Source organism: Sus scrofa, chromosome 13 (genome assembly GCF_054392235.1).
Source record: "Sus scrofa isolate SSC_HxYL_T2T_F1_AM1 chromosome 13, Sscrofa_HxYL_maternal_Yorkshire_Landrace_v2.0, whole genome shotgun sequence".
Lineage (NCBI taxonomy): Eukaryota > Metazoa > Chordata > Mammalia > Artiodactyla > Suidae > Sus > Sus scrofa.
In genome coordinates, this window is record NC_139395.1 from 111,868,536 (window position 1) to 111,887,072 (window position 18,537).

Below are 18,537 nucleotides of genomic sequence, written 5' to 3' on the forward strand. Positions count from 1 at the left end.
CTAAGGGGAAGGGAGTAATATGTTTCTAGAACCAAAAATTTGCCATTCTACGTGTAACTTTCAGGGTCCTTAAGAAAAAAAAAAAAAAAAAAAAGCCAAGAGTGCCATCGGTTGTTCTCCTTATTGATACGTCTCCTTGTTGATATGTCATTACCTAAGTTGCTATGGTTTTTTTTTTAGATTAAAAAATGCAGAATTTATATCTTGAAATGTGTTAAATTTGGATGATTACTCACATTTAGGGACAAAGACTCTGCTCAAAATATTTTTAGAAGTCTCTTTTGAAATTGTTTTTAGAGTGTATTCATGACCCACACAAGAAAAAGTTTCATTGCTTTTGAGAAGGCCAGTTTTTAACTTGGAAACTATTATTTGGTTTGAATAGTCTCCTTTTACAATAGACCTGAGCCTTGATACCTTTCAGGCTATTGTGAAAACAAAGTTCATTCTCAAAAGATGAAAGCGAGCAGAGTAAAAGGACTGGAGCTCACCTTCTCTCATAAAAGCAACAAAATTACAACCAACTGCTGAACAACCTTCAATGAAATAGACTACAAACTATCAAAAAAGATATCCTATTCCAGAAGACAAAGAGGAAGCCACATCAAGAGGGTAGGAGGGGCAATTACGTGATATAAGCAACTCTATACCCACTGGTGATTCTGTAAAGTAACTGTATCACAGAGGCTCACCTATGGGAGTCAGTTCCCCATGCCTGGGGAATCTGGCATTGGAAGGAGTCCCTGTAGTATTTGGCACTGAAGACCAGTGGGGCTTGTGAGCAGGAGCTCCATGGGACTGGTGGGGGGGAATGGAGACCCTATTCTTAAAAGGTTTTCATATGCACTGGGTCCCAGGGCACAGCAGAGACTCCATAGGAATCTGGATCAGACCCGACTGCAATTCTTGGAGGATCTCCTGGGAAAACAGGGGGTGACTGTGGTTTGTTGTAGGGGAAGGACATTGGAGGCAAAGGTCTCTGGAATAACCATTAGTGTGTGTTCCTCTACGGGTGGCCATTTTGGAAAAATATGGCCCCACCCATCAGCAAACAGGCTGCCCAAAGACCCCCCAGGCACAAAGCCACCTCAGATCTCACCCAGATACAAAGAACTACCCACCAGAGGGATAAGAATCAGCTTCACCTACCAGTGAGCAGGTACCAGTGGCTCCCATCAGGAAGCCTACAGCAAGCCCCTATACCAACTTCAGCCACAAGTGGGGCAGACATCAGAAGCAACAGAGGCTACAACTCTATTGTCTGCAAAAAGGAGACCACACCAAAAATCTATAAAAATGAAAATGCAGAGAATTATGACACAGATAAGGGAGCAAGAAAAATACCCAGAAAAATAGCTAAGTGATCTGGAGATTATCAACCTCCATGAAAAAGACTTTAGACTGATGATAATGAAGATGATTCAAGACATTGGAAATAAACTGGAGGCAAAGATTGATAAATTACAAGAAACACTGAGCAAAGAAATATAAGATTTAAGGATTAAGCAAGTAGAGATGCAAAATACAACAGCAAAAATTAAAAAAAAATTCATTAGAAGCAACCAAGAGCAGTATACAGGAGGCAGAAGATTGAGTAAATGAGGTGGAGGACAGACTAGTGGAAACCACTGGCTCATAAGAGAAAAGAGAAAAAAGACTGAAAAGAAATGAAGACAGTCTACAAGAACTCTGGGACAACGTTAAATGCAACAACATCCGTATTATAGGGGTGCCAGAAGAAGAGAGAGAGAAAGGGCCAAAAAAAAATATTTGAATAGATAATAGCCAAAAACTTCCATAACATGGGAAAGGAATTACTCACTCAAATCCAGGAAGCACAACGTGTACCGTATAAAATAAACCCAAGGAGGAACACCCCAGGAACATATTAATAAAACTGATCAAAATTAAAGTGAAAAGATTAAAGCTTTGTCATTCATTTTGTTGTGAAGGGTCTTGAAGAAGAAATGCAGTAAAATAATATTAGTTACTGTTTATTAAGCTTTTACTATGTCCCAGTCACTGTTCCAAGGCTTTTACATGTCATAGATCTTCTAAATCTTATAATATTCCAGCAAACTGTGTGCTAGAGTTTTCTGTACTTTGCAGGTAAAGAAGATGAGGCACAGAGGACTCAGATAAAAGAACAATAAGTGGTAGATCTGGATTCAAACCCAAGTTTTGAGTTTAAACTACCGCACTTCCACTTTGCTTGAAGAGAGATGCTACTTGGGAGTTCCTGTTGTGGCGCAGTGGAAATGAATTCTACCAGCATCCATGAGGATGCGGGTTCTATCCTTGCTCAGTGGGTTAAGGATCCAGCATTGCCATGAGCTGCGGTATAGGTCACAGAGGTGGCTCGGATCCCACGTTGCTGTGGCTGTGGCATAGGCAGTCAGCTGCAGCTCCGATTTGACCCCTAGCCTGGGAACTTCCATATGCCATGGGTGTGGCCCTAAAAAGCGATAAAATAAAATAAAATAATTTAAAAAAAGAAAAGAAAAGAGGTACTGTTTATTCTACCAGCTCAGTGCCCAGTGTTTGCAGGCATTCACATGACAGCCATGGGAGCATCAGGGAGAAAGAAAAAGACTACCTGGGCACTGATTGTTTAAGAAAAGAGCCTAAACCGCTATTGGATTAGAGCAGACATTTCAGAGGGACTGCATACCTTTGTTCCCCTAGGAATAGAGTTATTTTGTTAACTACTTTCCTAGAGGTTTTTTTTAATATCCTTGACTGATGCAGAACATCTGGCTGACTGTGAAGGAATGTTCACTACAGTAGTAAAATTGACATGCTTCATTATAGGACAGTCTGGCTTGTGAAACATGAAGGAAACATAATACATGTGATCTGCCAGGATTTAAACAAAACCAAGAAAATATTTCTTATGCCAATTAAAATTATTTTTAAAAAAAATAAGTACAAGGACACTATACGTGTATGGTAGTTATGGAGATATTAATAGTGTGTATTAATTCGCCAAATGTAATAGTTTTGTAGTTTTTAAATAGTGAGTGGAATTGTCAAAGGTCTAACGTGTTAACACAATCATGTGCAATCACTTAATATATGTTTTAAGCTGTATGCATGGAACTATTTAAATGAGGGGCTCAGTAGATTGTTACAATGTGTAGCTGTTATGAAAAAAAAAGTTAATCCAAATGAAGGTAGAGACAAGTATTCAGGGAGTCAAAGTTTAGAATTTGGCTGGACTTCCAAACTCAGTGGTCCTAAGGCATTAATAAAAGTCATGCTTGTAAAAGTTCCCAAGGACGTGTCAGTTCTCAAGGAGTCTGTTCACCTGCAAGCCTCTCCTCTTACATTCATCAAGTTAATCCCAGATGAACCATTATGTGGCTATGGTCCACTGACACTAGATAAATTGCAGTAAAAATCCATCTCATGCTTAAGCTAATACTGTCCCAATGTCTCCTAGCATCACAAACCTAATGCACAGAGCATGGTGTAAATGTGGCCATGGTCACAGCTAGCCTTATTTATTTATTCAAACTCTGTATTAACACAGTAATTCAAAACACTGAATCTAAGTCTTAGGGGGCATTAGAAGGTCTCTTTTTGTTCCACCCAGAATTAGAGCTTTAGTTTTATTTATGCTTTGACACTATAACCAATTACCCTGGGAACTGTCAAATGTCTTTGTAGCAATGTGGACTGAAAACAAATCTCCAAATGTTAGCCACATGGGGCACACTTTATTTCAGCAGTAAATTTAATTTTTTTGTTTTATTTCCATAATGGGCATAGTTTTGAGAACTCATTTCTCTGGCACATGGGATTTCTCCATGCTTAAGAACTAGAACATGTGTGTCAATAAAAGAGACTTCTCTCTCACATTCTAGTTCTTTAGCAATCTCCTCATCAGCTTTGTCAACTGTCTGTCTGGTCCTCTGATAATCAGAGCACACTGCTCTCTCTGAAAGGCTGGGCATACATGCACTGGAATGGAATTATTAATAGCATCTCTAATTACTCCACAGGGGCCATTCTCTTAATTTCTCAAAGAGATCAATGGATTTTCTGCCCATTTGCAAAAATTCTTAATTTACAATGAAAATTGGTTATCTTAAAATAGAATTTTTTTTACTATGTATTTTTTTATCCAATGCTCTATCTTCAGCATTAAGGAGACTGCCTAGCAATAGTAAGTACTGTAATTATTTACCAAAAACATAAATACACATCTTCTGTTTCCTTAAGATGTCAGAGGCCAGTATCTTTGATATGGCCCATACGATTCTGTCACTTATTCCTGCCTAGAAAATGGAAATTTCTTTAAGTAAACTGCTCATTTACACTTACTTACATAAAGTGATGTAAGTAAAAGCGGTACTTCTGTAATATTTTTTCCTTGGTTATAGAAGAAATAGAGACTTACAAAAAATTTAGAAGATGCTAATCCCATCAACCAGAGATAACCATTGCTAAAATTTTGATATATTTCCTTTTGGCTGCCTTCATGGGCAAATCTCCAAATAATCTTCTTTACATAAATAATTTTGTACCCTGCAATGTGGTACAAAATACAATGTGGTATTTGACATAAGTACTGTTTCATGCCATTAAACATTTCTCATAAACATGATTTTTCATGGTTTCTTAATCTTCCTTTTTTTTCTTTTTTTTTTTTTTTTTGGTCTTTTCAGGGCCGCACTCATGGCATATGGAAGTTCCCAGGCTAGGGGTTGAATTAGAGCTGTAGCTGCTGGCCTACACCACAGCCACAGTAATACCGGATCCAAGCTGCACCTGTCACTCATGGCAACACCGAATCCTTAACCCACTGAGGGAGGCCAGGGATTGAACCTGAGACCTCATGGGTACCAGTCAGGTTCATTACCACTGAGCCACAATGGGAATTCCCAATATTCTTTCATTTAGATGGATGTCTACACATATTACTTTCACTTTCCTGTTTTTATATATATATATTATGTACATTATTATATCACAGATTATAATTTATTATATATTAATACTATAAAATTGTATATTAGAAAATATATATAGCATATATATAACACTTTTATTTTCCTACCTTTAGACATTTAGGCTACTTACAGATTACTACACATAGTTTTTTGGTGTATATTAAGTTTTGTACACATTTCAGGTTTATTTCTTTAGAAAAGATTCTTAGAAATAAAACCACTGTGTTAAAGGATATGAATATTTTTAAGACTCTTGACCTGCATTGCTACATTGCTTTTTAGAAATGTTGAAATAATTTACACTCTGACTAGAAATGTGTGAAAGTGTCTAACTCCCTTACAATAGTCAGCACTGATAACCGTCTTTTAAAAAATGGATTAAAAAGATTATTGTTATTTCAATTTCAATTTTTTTAATTTTGATTACTAATGAGGCTGAATACTTTTTCTGCACGCAAAGTCTCCTTTGAGTTATTTGTTCATGTCTTTGGCCCACTTTATTGATTTGTATGACCTCATAGTATCTTAAGGACATTAAACCTGTTTTTCATACTTGTTACACATATTTTTGAGTTTTGTATAGGTTTTGTTTTTTAAATTTAACGTTTTTATGTCATCGAATATATCAATTTTCTACTCAATACATTATTTATAAGTTTAATTTTTTTAAAAAAGGAAAGAAAAGCATGTACAAAGGATAATGTAACAAATATCTATGAACTTGCAGGCCAACTTTAATAAATACCAATATTTTTCTTCTGTTTTTTAAAAGCAAAATTATAGATGAAATTGAGATCTCCTTAATTCCCTTCCAAGTTACATTTTCCCTCCTTCCTTTCTCCTTATCCAAAGGTAATCCCATTATGAATTTGGGAGGCAATCCCATTACGAATTTCTAAATAAGTTGTATTTTTATCATATGTGCCCATAAATAATGCATAATACTGCTTAGGGTGTTTTAAAAATGTATGCAAGCTATCATACTATGCATAGCATACTTTTGAAACTTGTTTATTGATAATCAATATTATGTTTTCAAGACTTATTCCGTGTTACTACATAGGTCTAATTAATTCACTTTCATTGCCTGTAGAGAATGACTATACCACAACATTTTTCTCTGATCTTATACTGATGAACACTTGCATTACTCCTGAATTTTTGGTGCAAACAATGCTCAGTTAATATCTGTACATGTCTTCTGTTGCAAGTATGTGAGAGTTTTATCTAGAACTGGAATTGTAGAATGATAGGGTACATGAATTCACAATACAACCAGATATTGCCAGACTGCCCTTTTAAGAAGGTTGTAAAGGAAAATCTGTCTTAAACCTTGTCTATGACAACATTTTTATAAGTTACAATATAAAATATTCTTATGGAAAGAAGTGGACATTTCTTACTTAAATGTTCTCCTAGAAAGAAGGAAAGAAAGGAAGAAAAGAAGGAAAGAAAAACAGGTGATGCAATGGATACGTTAATTAACCAAATAGGGGAAACTATTATGTGTTGGGGGGATACTTAAGTGTTTTTTCTGATAAGCTCTAAATGTAATTAAGACTTCTGGAAAGTTACACATTCACCTTGACTGTCAGCCAGTTGTCATTTATGCATCTATTTATTGACTACATATTTTTTTTCTTAAGTAGATAAGCCTGTTCTATTCCCATCTGTCATGTATGAACATTTTTATTATTTCACATCTTTGCTAAGACTTGTATTGCCACAATTTTTTATTCTTGCCAGTTTGATCACTGTAAAATGGTATTTCACTTAAAAAATTTGAATAGGGAGTTCCCGTCGTGGCGCAGTGGTTAACGAATCCGACTAGGAACCATGAGGTTGCGGGTTCGATCCCTGCCCTTGCTCAGTGGGTTAACGATCCGGCGTTGCCGTGAGCTGTGGTGTAGGTTGCAGACGCGGCTCGGATCCCGCGTTGCTGTGGCTCTGGCGTAGGCCGGTGGCTACAGCTCCGATTCAACCCCTAGCCTGGGAACCTCCATATGCCGCGGGAGCGGCCCAAGAAATAGCAACAATAACAACAACAACAACAAAGACAAAAGACAAAAAAAAAAAAAAAAAAAAAATTTGAATAAATTATTTAAATGATTTTTAGTGAGTCTAAACATCTTTTCATAGGTGTTTTGGCCACCTGAGTTTGTTCAGTGAATTTTTTGTTCATGTCTTTGCCCAGTCTTTGCTTGGGTTGTTTGTTGCTTCCTTGTTGATGTGTAGGAGAGTTTGGGGTCAGTTATACATATTTTAAATACCTTCAAGAAGACTGTCCTTGCATTTTAACTTTGTTATGTTGTATTTTGTCATACAGAAACTTCAAACTTTCTAGGTAAAATCTATTCATATTTCCTTTATGATTTCTGTTCATTTATGTCTCAAATTCTTATCCTGAGTCATAAAGACAATCTTTGATGTTTTCTTATAATTGTTGTAAATCTTCACTGATTATATTTAGACCTCTATCTGGAGTTAATTTATTATAGTATCTAGGAGGGATCTAATTTTATCTTTTCAATCTGGAAAGTCACATGTCCTCACATTATTTGTAAAATATTTCATTTTCTCCTCACTAGTTGGTGACCTCCATTCTATCATCTATCATTCTATCTGCTTGCAACTATCTCTGGATTCTTTATTTCTTATTATTAATTTATCCCTGCAGCAATAATCACCTCCTCGTTTTATCGTGATTTTAGAATAAGTTTTCAGATATGTTGTTGGATTCGGTTGGCTAAGATTTTGTTGAGAATTTTTGCATCTATATTCATCAATGATATTGGCCGATAGTTTTCCTTTTTGGTGGTATCTCTGTCTGGTTTTGGAATGAGGGTGATGGTGGCCTCATAGAATGTCTTTGGGAGTATTCCTTCTTCTTCAACCTTTTGTAAGAATTTAAGGAGGATGGGCACCAGTTCCTCTTTATATGTTTGATACAATTCACCTGTGAAGCCATCTGGTCCTGGACTTTTATTTACAGAGAGTGTTTTTATGACATTTTCAATTTCATTTCTAGTGATCGGTCTGTTCAGTTGGTCTGTTTCTGCTTGATTCAGTTTTGGCAGGCTGTAAGATTCTAGAAAATTGTCCATTTCTTCCAGATTGTCAAACTTGTTGCTATATAGTTGTTCATAGTATTCTCTTATGGTTTTTTGTATTTCTGCAGTATCCATTGTGATTTCTCCTTTTTCATTTATAATTTTGTTTATTTGGGTTCTCTCTCTCCTCTTTCTAGTGAGTCTGGCCAGGGGTTTGTCAATTTTGTTTACCTTTTCAAAGAACCAGCTCTTGGTTTTATTAATTATCTCTATTGTTTTTTGAGTCTCTATTTTATTGATTTTTTCTTTGATCTTTATTATTTCCTTCCTTCTGCTGATTTTAGGACTTCTTTGTTCTTCTTTTTCTAATTCGTTTAGGTGGAGGGTTAAGTTGTCAATTTGGGATCTTTCTTCTTTTTTGAGAAAGGTCTGTATTTCTATAAATTTCCCTCTGAGCACTGCTTTTGCAGCATCCCATAGATTTTGAGAGGTTGTGTCTTCATTATCATTTGCTTCAAGGTATTTTTTTTACAAGTGCTGGAGGGGCTGTGGAGAAAAGGGAACCCTCCTGCACTGTTGGTGGGAATGTAAACTGGTACATCCACTATGGAGAACACTTTGGAGATACCTTAGAAATCTATACATAGAACTTCCATATGACCCCGCAATCCCACTCTTGGGCATCTATCCGGACAAAACTCTACTTAAAAGAGACACATGCACCCGCATGTTCATTGCAGCACTATTCACAATAGCCAGGACATGGAAACAACCCAAATGTCCATTGACAGATGATTGGATTCGGAAGAAGTGGTATATATACACAATGGAATACTACTCAGCCATAAAAAAGAATGACATAATGCTATTTGCAGCAACATGGATGGAAGTAGAGAATCTCATACTGAGTGAAATGAGCCAGAAAGAGAAAGATAAATACCATATGATATCACTTATAACTGGAATCTAATATCCAGCACAAATGAACATCTCCTCAGAAAAGAAAATCATGGACTTGGAGAAGAGACTTGTAGCTGCCTGATGGGAGGGAGAGGGAGTGGGAGGGACTGGGAGCTTGGGCTTATCAGACACAACTTAGAATAGATTTACAAGGAGATCCTGCTGAATAGCATTGAGAACTTTGTCTAGATACTCATGTTGCAACAGAAGAAAGGGTGGGGAAAAATGTAATTGTAATGTATACATGTAAGGATAACTTGATCCCCTTGCTGTACAGTGGGAAAATAAAAAAATAAATAAAATATACAACTTAAGGAAAAAAAAAAGAATATGTTTTCAGTTCCTTGTAGAAAAATGATCTGCTCTCTGTTCTTTTTCAGAACTATTTTGGTTATTCTCAAATTTAGGATCAGTTCTTCAAACTCCATAAAGACATTCTGCTGCTATTATATCTAGAAATAAAGTTGTATTCATAATTTGAGAGAAAATTCCATTTGTGTAATGTTAGCTATGAGAACGGAGTATCTTTCCATTAATTCAGGTTTTTAAAAAATGTCTTTAACACTATTTAAAATTAAGGTAGGTAGTCAAGATAGGTAGGTTATGCTTCCATAACTAACACCAAAAGTTTTGTCTTAAACAAAACAAAGGATTGTTTCTTCTTCATGCAAAGTGTGTGGTAGGTCTGGGTGGCTCTCCAGAGCAACAGTCTTCCGTGTGGTCGTTTGGCGTTCCAGGCTGTGTCCACCTTTTGGCAACTCAAGATCAACATTTGCTTCTACAATCCTCCTGGTGGGGGAAGAGAAGGAAGATGGAGAACCACACACTGGCTTTTTTAAAAGCATCCATCTAGAGTGATGCATATCTCTTCTCATATATCATTGGCTGAAGCAAGTCATGTGGCCAAGGCTTACTTCAAAAGAGAAGGAATTGTAATATAAACCCAGAGTAGAGAAGACCCAGATATATTGGTGACATCCCTGATGTTACCATGGTGTATGCTCATGCTTTAGCTATGGCACTGAATAGATATGTGACTTTCAACAGGTCACTGTGTGTTCAATTTTAACATTTGGAAAATGACAGAATTTTTTTGATTTATTCAATTGGTACCCATTATTTCTTGAGAGTCTACCATGTGCTAGGCACTGTGTGGCCCTGGTAAACATAGCACAATCCTTGCCCTCAAGCAGTTTGTAATTTAATAGTTATTTTGATAGGCAATAAACAGATTTATTAGGATAGGATGCTTGTAAGAGATGCAAATGTAGGACGCTTGTAAGAGATGCAAATGTGCAGGCAAGGAAGCTCTTTTTAATAGTTAACTTTTTTTTTTTTTTTGTCTTTTTGTCCTTTTAGGGCCGCACCCGTGGCATATGGAGGTTCCCAGGCTAGGGGTCTAATTGGGGCTGTAGCCACCAGCCTACACCACAGCCACAGCGACCCAGATCTGAGCCATGTCTGCAACCTACACCACAGGTCATGGCAACGCTGGATCCATAATCCACTGAGCAAGGCCAGGGGTTGAACTCGCAACCAACTTTAGTTCAGGTTGCTATTCAGATTCGCTTCTGGTGTGCCACGACAAGAACTCCTTAATAGTTATCTTACTGTTGATTTTCAGGTCTAAAATTCTAAGATTCTATTAAAAAGAATTCTCCATAATAAACTCTTGAAAGCATTATATTCTAGACACCTAGGCATTTTCTCAGAAATTTCTTCCTTCTTTGTATACCTGGATCCAGTTGGCTGCAGTGTTAATTCTATCAGAGCAACAGATAATCTCATGTCCATTATTTTCGAATCACTAGTGTATGTACCTACTGGCACATATGATGAAAACAGAGCAGACTTTGGACTGTTCTCATAGCTCTTTTGAATTTAATGGGAAAAACACTTCATAAAATAGATAGTAGAAAATCAATTTTATTGAGAAATACTCAAGCTGATAAACTTTGCCACATAATGTACATTCCAGACATTAACGTTTTTTCTATTACTTATGAATAAACCAAATGATAAAATTTAAAAAATTTCTAAAACATTTTGGCCTGCAGATAGTTTTTCCCTTGAGGAATATTTACTGGTATGAAATAGAAGAAATATGAATAAGTATGCTTGGGAGCATGCACAAAATTGGTTTTCCAAGTTTTTTTCAGTCTCTTAGGGCTTGATGCAGCCTGCCAAGTTTTAATTTACTGGATCTCTCTAGTTAAAATATAGTTCACGATGAAACATTTATAAGAATATGAGGCACGGTCTTTAAACATGATGCAACAGTTCAAAATTTGAATGAAATATACAAAGAATTCAATTCTACTTTGCATTTATGCAAGAATGGAATTTATTTTTAATACTGCATGTCTAATTCTTAAACCAAAGCCAAGAAATAGTGATGCAATAGCTGGCTGTTGCTTCAGTGTCTTACAGACCATTATAACTACTTCTGATTAAGCACACCCATTTTTCATCTTTTTACGCTCTTTCAGCACATTTGAGGTATTATGTTTGTTTCACAATATAACAATGTTTGATTAATTTGCTAGTTGTTTGTACCTTAAGTTTATTTAATATTAGTATGTTTGTCCCCCTTCTCAATAGTAAAACAAGGACAAATACCACAAGCATATATTCTCAGAATTTCTGGTTTGCTGAGTAAGCATCCAATGCTTATTACTGGGCTTTCTTGAAGGCAAAGTAGGGATAATAAGGATCTTTGAGTATGTGAAGGGCTTAGAGAGAAGCTGAAAAAATCTAAAGAGAGATCAAAGACCATTCTCTATTCCCATTTATACATATTCTCTCTGAGTGATCCAATCTCCTGTCATGATATCTGGTGCTACCTTTGACTCCCAAATCCATATCTCTCATCATGGCCTTCTTCCTGAGGTCCACACTGGCATCTCAACCACTATCACCACCTAGTTATCAATACAAACAACTCACATTTGAAACATGTAAACCAGAAAAATTTATCTTCCTCCTCCACATCAGCTTCATTTATGGTCTTTTTCAAGATGGTGCTATCATCCACTTGGCCATGCGATGTACCTGCAATCATCCTTGGTTCTTCCATTTTCCTTATCAGGTATCAAGTCCTGTTGATTCTTTTTCTTTCATCATTTTCGAATCCATCCTCTTCATATAAATTCCAACTTTAGTTCAGGCCTTCCTTTCCTAAGTGACTAGAGTAATAGCTTCCCTAGTAGTCTTCCTATTTCCAGCCAGGCTTCCTCTAATCATTCACTTCATGACCACGCCTGTGACTCTTCTCACATGTAGATCTTACAATCTCAGTGGACGTCCTATTCCAGTTTCACCCTATTGACTGGTTGGGTGTAGTTTCACATTCTGATTCTTTCTCAGTTTGAAGGCCTGCTCAGGAGAGTTCAGTCAACTGCATCCTGAGAGAGAAGCCACTGTTTTCACACTCCTACGATGTTCTGTCTCAAACCATCCTTGCCTGCCTCAACAGAGCTCTCTCTCACCCTGACCATGCTCTCTCTCTTCCTGTTCACCTTATGTTCATTTTTTTGCTTTGTGGTGACTATAGAGGACAAAGCAATGAGAGAAGGTATGGAGGGAAGAAGTGGAAAACATCAAAGGCGCTAGAGCCTAATTCCTTGACACGCTTTCCTTTTCAGTCCTAGAGCTGTCTGTCTTCTTTCGTAAAATGCTTTCTGTTTCATACGATGTAGGTAGTTTTTGCGTGGATCTGAGTGGGCTGTATTATGTCAACCTGTGGGCCTCAAAGGGCAGCAACCTTGTCTACTGATATCTCTAGATCCTGAGTCCATGATATGAAAATCATTACTTAGTGGTTTTAGATAATAACAACAGACAGAAAAAGAAAGAAGGGAAAAGTTGAACTATTAAGAATAGGCAAACTATTTTAAACTAACCTCGAATCTTGATTTAAAATAACTTGTCCAAAGAAAGAAGCATTTACCTTTTGCTGAGGGAAAGTGGACTCCATCATGGCTGTTTCAAAGCTGTGAGCACCTTCGGCCTGGGTCTTCTCCCACAGAGCTCTGAGGAATTGCACAGAACGACTCTGTATGGACAGGGGCTCAGGAAACAGGCTCTGGAAGGGCATTAATGAGAAATGGAACATTCTATCTCCTGTCCCAACAACATTGTTTGACTGGATGCAAAGCACTATTAGGTTTGGTTTGAACCATAACATGGATTAAATTTAACTAATGCAACAGAGAAATCAATCTTGAAGACCAAACATATGATACATTTCCTGCTTTTTATTTTTTAACAGAAAATTCAACTTATCAAATAGGATTTTCAAGATGGTTGATACTGAATTCTATAAATATAAATAAATGTTTAATCACTTCTCAAGCATGTTGCTTAATTGAAAAATGGTTAAATATCCATATTTATTTTTCAAAGATCTGAGAATTAAGGTATACAGTTAAAACAGGAGTACAAATATCAAGTTTTTATACAGAGTAAATCATGAAGAATAGATGTTAAATAAACAAAAGTCCAGTATTCAACTGCTTGAATATAAACAGTGTGAGTTGGTGTTGGGGAAACAAAACCACTTTTAATCCTAAAATGTATAAAATGAGTGAATATCATTAGAGTGTTAAGATATTCTGAGTTTTGGACAGTAAGATTGCTGTATATAAAAAAGTGGCATTGGAGTTTCAATCGTGGCTCAGTGGTTAACAAATATGACTAGGAACCATGAGGTTGCGGGTTCCACCCCTGGCCTCACTCAGTGAGTTAAGGATCTGGTGTTGCCATGAACTGTGATGTAGGTTGAAGATGCAGCTCGGATTCCGCATTGCTGTAGCTCTGGTGTAGGCCTGTGGCTACAGTTCCAATTAGACCCCTAGCCTGGGAACCTTCATATGCCATGGGTGTGGCCCTAGAGAAACCAAAAAAAAAAAACAAAACCCAAACTGGCGTTTACATATATTTCATTCAAGTCAATGAGAATAAAATTTTCAAAGGAAGATTTAAACTGTAGTCATTTCATATTGTGATGTTATACCTAAGAATGTGAGAAATATTTCAATTCAGGGGAACAATTTTATAAAAACATAGAACATAAAGGGCATAAAATTACATATGTATATTTAGTTATATATAAAATATATATATTATCCTTTATGTGTGAGGCATAATAAAATAATGATATTGGCCTATAAAATTCAATTTCCAGAGTTCCTGGTGGCTCAGCAAGTTAAGCACCTGACACAATCTCTGTGAGGATGTGGGTTTGATCCCTGGCCTCACTCAGTGTGTTCAGGATCCAGGATTTCCATAAGCTGTGGTGCAGGTCACAGATGCGGCTCAGATCTGGTGTTGCTGTGGTTATGCTGCAGCCCTCAGCTAAAGCTCCTGGAGCTCCAATTCTACCCCTAACCAGGTAACTTCCATATGTCACAGGTGTAGTCATAAAAAGAAAAAAAAAAGTCCAATTTCCATGTCAATAACTGTCCAAACAGATCTATGAGAATCTCTAGGTGGTCTGTGTGTACAAAGTTTCCATTTAGTAAGTGAAAATTAACATTTTTTTTCCAGAAAAATGTTACGGTTAACCTCAAGATGAGCTGTTTCTTGTACTGAGTGGGGAAAGGTGGGGGAATCTAATACCCTAAATTGTCCACAGATTTTAACAGATTATATATGTATATATAATTGATACATAATATATATGACATATTTTTGCTTTTTAGGGCTGCACCTGTGGCACATGGAAGTTCCCAGCCTAGGGGTCTAATCAGAGCTACAGCTGCTGATCTACACCACAGCCACAGCAACGTAAGATCCGAGCTGCATCTCCTACCTACACCACAGCTCATGGCAATGCCAGATCCTTAACTCACTGAGCAAGGCCAGGGACGGATCCTAGTCGGGTTATTAACCACTGAGCCATGAAGGAGACTCCGAGACAGTAATAGATTGATTGCGAAATCCAAAATGTGAACACATCTGGGAATTTCTTGATTATTATTGGAAACATATACAGTATATGATTTTTCACTTATGGAAGGGCAGTGCCTGATTAAATTAATCATCATTCCAAAGAGGACCATTTAGACTGGAATCTGTTAATCTGAGAACTCCATGAGTGTGTAAATTGACAGAGAAGGGAAAGAGTCTGGCCCAGCATACAAGGCTAGTTCTGTATTTGTAGCTATCAGGTTAAAGATTTGGTTTATTTTTTACCCCAAAGTCAGGCTTCACCCAGATAACACAATATCGAAGGTGTTGAAAAAGAAAGGAAATGTTATAGTAAAAAGAACAAAAAAGAAGGGTACATAAACAGATGTTTTTTGATTTTGCTCAAAGAGAAAGAAAAAGAATCAGACTAAGTCAATAAAATCAGAGTGAAGGGCCAAAAACAAAATCAAGTTTTTCTTGGTTTGTTTTCAGAAAACTGACAATTATTAACAACAAAGCAAGAGATGAAATCAATCACAAAATCACTGATGAAAAATATTAGTAAACCAGAAGAAAAATAAGGTCATTCTTTCAAGAAAAGAAAATCAATGCTGTTTTTTTAATATTCATCTACAATTTGATTCATATAAAAATGTGAGTTATTCTCTATGAATTATGATTAAGTGTTCTTGAGACAATATAGAAAAAGATGGCATCCTTGGTGCATGTTGTCTCTTTCCTTTTTTAATTATTATAGTTCCACTTTATAACTGTGACATATTCAGCATTAAAATTCTTTTTTTTTTAAATCTTTTTGTCTTTTTAGGGCTGCACCCGTGACATATAGAGGTTCCCAGGATAGGGGTTGTATCAGAGCTGCAGCCGCCGGCCTGCACCACAGCCACACCAGATCTGAGCTGCATCTTCATCCTATACCACAGCTCAAGGCAACGCTGGATCTTTAACCCACTGAGGGAGGCCAGGGATCGAACCTTCAACCTCATGGTTCCTAGTTGGATTTGTTTCCACTGCGCCATGACAGGAACTCCTTTTTTTTCTTTATAAGCCTACCTTGTATTTATAAGGAAAGGTAACTATCTGGTTTATGACTTTTTTAGAGGCCATTATAGACATATTTTATTAACAGAAGTAAATAAGCTGTATTATCACATGGCCTAAATTTTAACCATCTTATAACATTTGCATACTGTTTTCTCCGCCTCCAGCTTCCCTGCTCCTAACAAAACCCCTACTTTGTTTTCTAATACACACGTAACAGTAAAAAGATCACTAGGTTAGGAGTCAGGTAGTCTTAACTCTGTCCTTCGATTTTCTTTTTTTTTTTTAATTTTTATTATAGTTGACTTACTATGTTGTGTCCATTTCTGCTGTACAGCAAAGTGACCCAGTCATACATACATGAACACTCTTCTTCTCACATTATCTTTCAATGTGTTCTATAATAAGTGATTGGATATAGTTCCCTGTGCTATACATCAGGACCTCATTGCTTATCCATTCAAAATACAATAGTTTGCATCTATTAACCCTAAACTCCCAGTTCATCACACTTCTTCTCCCTCCCCCTTGGCAAAAACAAGTCTACCTGTCATGATTGTGAGACTTTCTGTTCTGTAAAGAGGTTCATCTGTGCCATATTTTAGATTCCATATATAAATGATATCATACGGTATGTCTTTCTCTTTCCGACTTCACTTAGTAGAAGAATATCTGGTTCCATCCATGTTGCTGCAAATGGCATTATTTTGTTCTTTTCTATGGCTGAGTAATATTCCATTGTGTATATATACCACATCTTCTTAATCCAATCAACTGTTGATGAACATTTAGGTTGTTTCCATGTCTTGGCTATTGTGACTAGTGCTGCAATGAACATAGGGGGTACATGTATCTTTTTGAATGAAGTTATGTCCAGATATATGCCCAGAAGTGGGAGTGTTGGGTCATATGGTATTTCTACATTTAGTTTTCTGAGGTACCTCCAAACTGTTTTCTATAGTGGTTGTACCAATTTACATTCCCATCAACAGTGTAGGAGGGTTCCCTTTTCTCCACACCCTCTCCAGCATTTGTTATTTGTAGTCTTATTAAAGATGGCCATTGTGACTGGTGTGAGGTGGTACCTCATTGTAGTTTTGATTTGAGTTTCTCTAATAATTAGTGATGTGAGCAGTTTCTCATGTGCCTGTTTGCCATCCATACGCCTTCTTTGGAGAAATGTCTATTCAGCTCTTCTGCCCATTTTTAAATTGGGTTGTTGTTTTGCTGTTGAGTTGTATAAGTTGTTTGTATATTTTGGAGATTAAGCCCTGTCAGCTGTACAGTTTGCAACTATTTTTTTCCATTCCCTAGCTTGTGGTGTTTGTTTTTTTTTTTATGGTTTCCTTTGCTGTGCAAAAACTTGTAAATTTGATTAGGTCCCATTGATTTATTTTTGCTTTTATTCTTATGGCTTGGGAGACTGACCTTAGAAAACATTTGTATGGTTGATGTCAGAGAATATTTTGCCTATATTCTCTTGTAGGAGTTTGATGGTGTCTTGTATTACATTTAAGTCTTTTAAGCCATTTCAAGTTTATTTTTGTGCATGGTGTGAAGGTGTTTTCTAGTTTCACTGATTTATATGCGGCTGTCTACTTTTCCCAGCACCACCTGCTGAAAAGATTGGCTTGTTCCCATTTCATATTCTTGCCTCCTCTGTGGAAGATTAATTGACCATGGGTGTCTGGGTTTATTTCTGGGTTCTCAATTCTGTCCCATTGGTCTGTATGTCTGTTTTGGTACCAGTATCATACTGTCTTGATTACTGTAGCTTTGTAATATTGTCTGAAGTCTGGGAGAGTTATGCCTCCTGCTTGTTCTTTTTTTTTTCCCCCTGAGGACTGCTTTGGCAATTCTGGGTCTTTTATGGTTCCATATAAATGTTTGGATTGTTTGTTCTAGTTGTGTGAAAAATGTCATGGGTAATTTGATAGGGATTGCATTAACTCTGTAGATTACTTTGGGTAGTATGGCCATTTTAATGGTATTCATTCTTCCAATCCAGAAGCATGGGATATCTTTTCATTTCTTTGAATCCTCTTTAATTTCTGTGATTAATGTTTTATAGTTCTCAGCATATAGTCTTTCACCTCCTTGGTCAGGTTTATTCCTAGGTACTTAATTTTAGGGGGTGCAATTTTTAAAAGGTATTATTTTTTCTATATTCTAATATTTCATTGTTAGTATACAGAAATGCAACTAATTTCTGAATGCTAATCTTGTATCTTGCTACTTTGCTGAATTCCTTGATCAGTTAGAACAGTTTTTGTGTGGAGTCCTTAGGGTTTCCTATGTAAATTATCATGTTATCTGCATAGAGTGACAATTTTACCTCTTCTCTTCCAATTTGGATACTTTTATTTCTTTTATCTGACTGCTGTGTCTAGGACTTCCAATACTATGTTGAACAAAAACGGTGAGCATGGGCATTCTTGTTCCAAATTTTAGAGGGAAGGCTTTCGACTTTTCTCCATTGTGTATTATATTGGCTGTGGGTTTGTCATAAATGGCTTTCATTTTGTTGAGGTATGTTCCCTCTATACCAATTTTGGTCAGAGCTTTTTTTAATCATGAATGGATGTTAGATTTTGTCAAATGCT

At 36.6% G+C, this 18,537-nt stretch overlaps 1 protein-coding gene across 26 annotated transcripts in view; it reads right to left on the reverse strand.

Moving 5' to 3' along the window:
* The window catches only part of VEPH1 (ventricular zone expressed PH domain containing 1), a 364,411-nt gene that overhangs the window by 118,782 nt on the left and 227,092 nt on the right, over nucleotides 1-18,537 (reverse strand). For 21 of the 26 annotated variants that reach the window (XR_014822587.1, XR_014822588.1, XM_084987457.1 and 18 more), the window contains one exon: nucleotides 12,915-13,049. The exons of the other annotated variants lie outside the window; for them this stretch is intronic. Coding sequence is in view for 19 of the 21 variants with exons in the window: in XM_084987457.1 (XP_084843583.1) it covers nucleotides 12,915-13,049 (135 nt within the window). In the remaining 2 variants the exon portion in view is untranslated. The remainder of the gene's footprint in view (nucleotides 1-12,914; nucleotides 13,050-18,537) is intronic. 26 annotated transcript variants of the gene reach the window in all.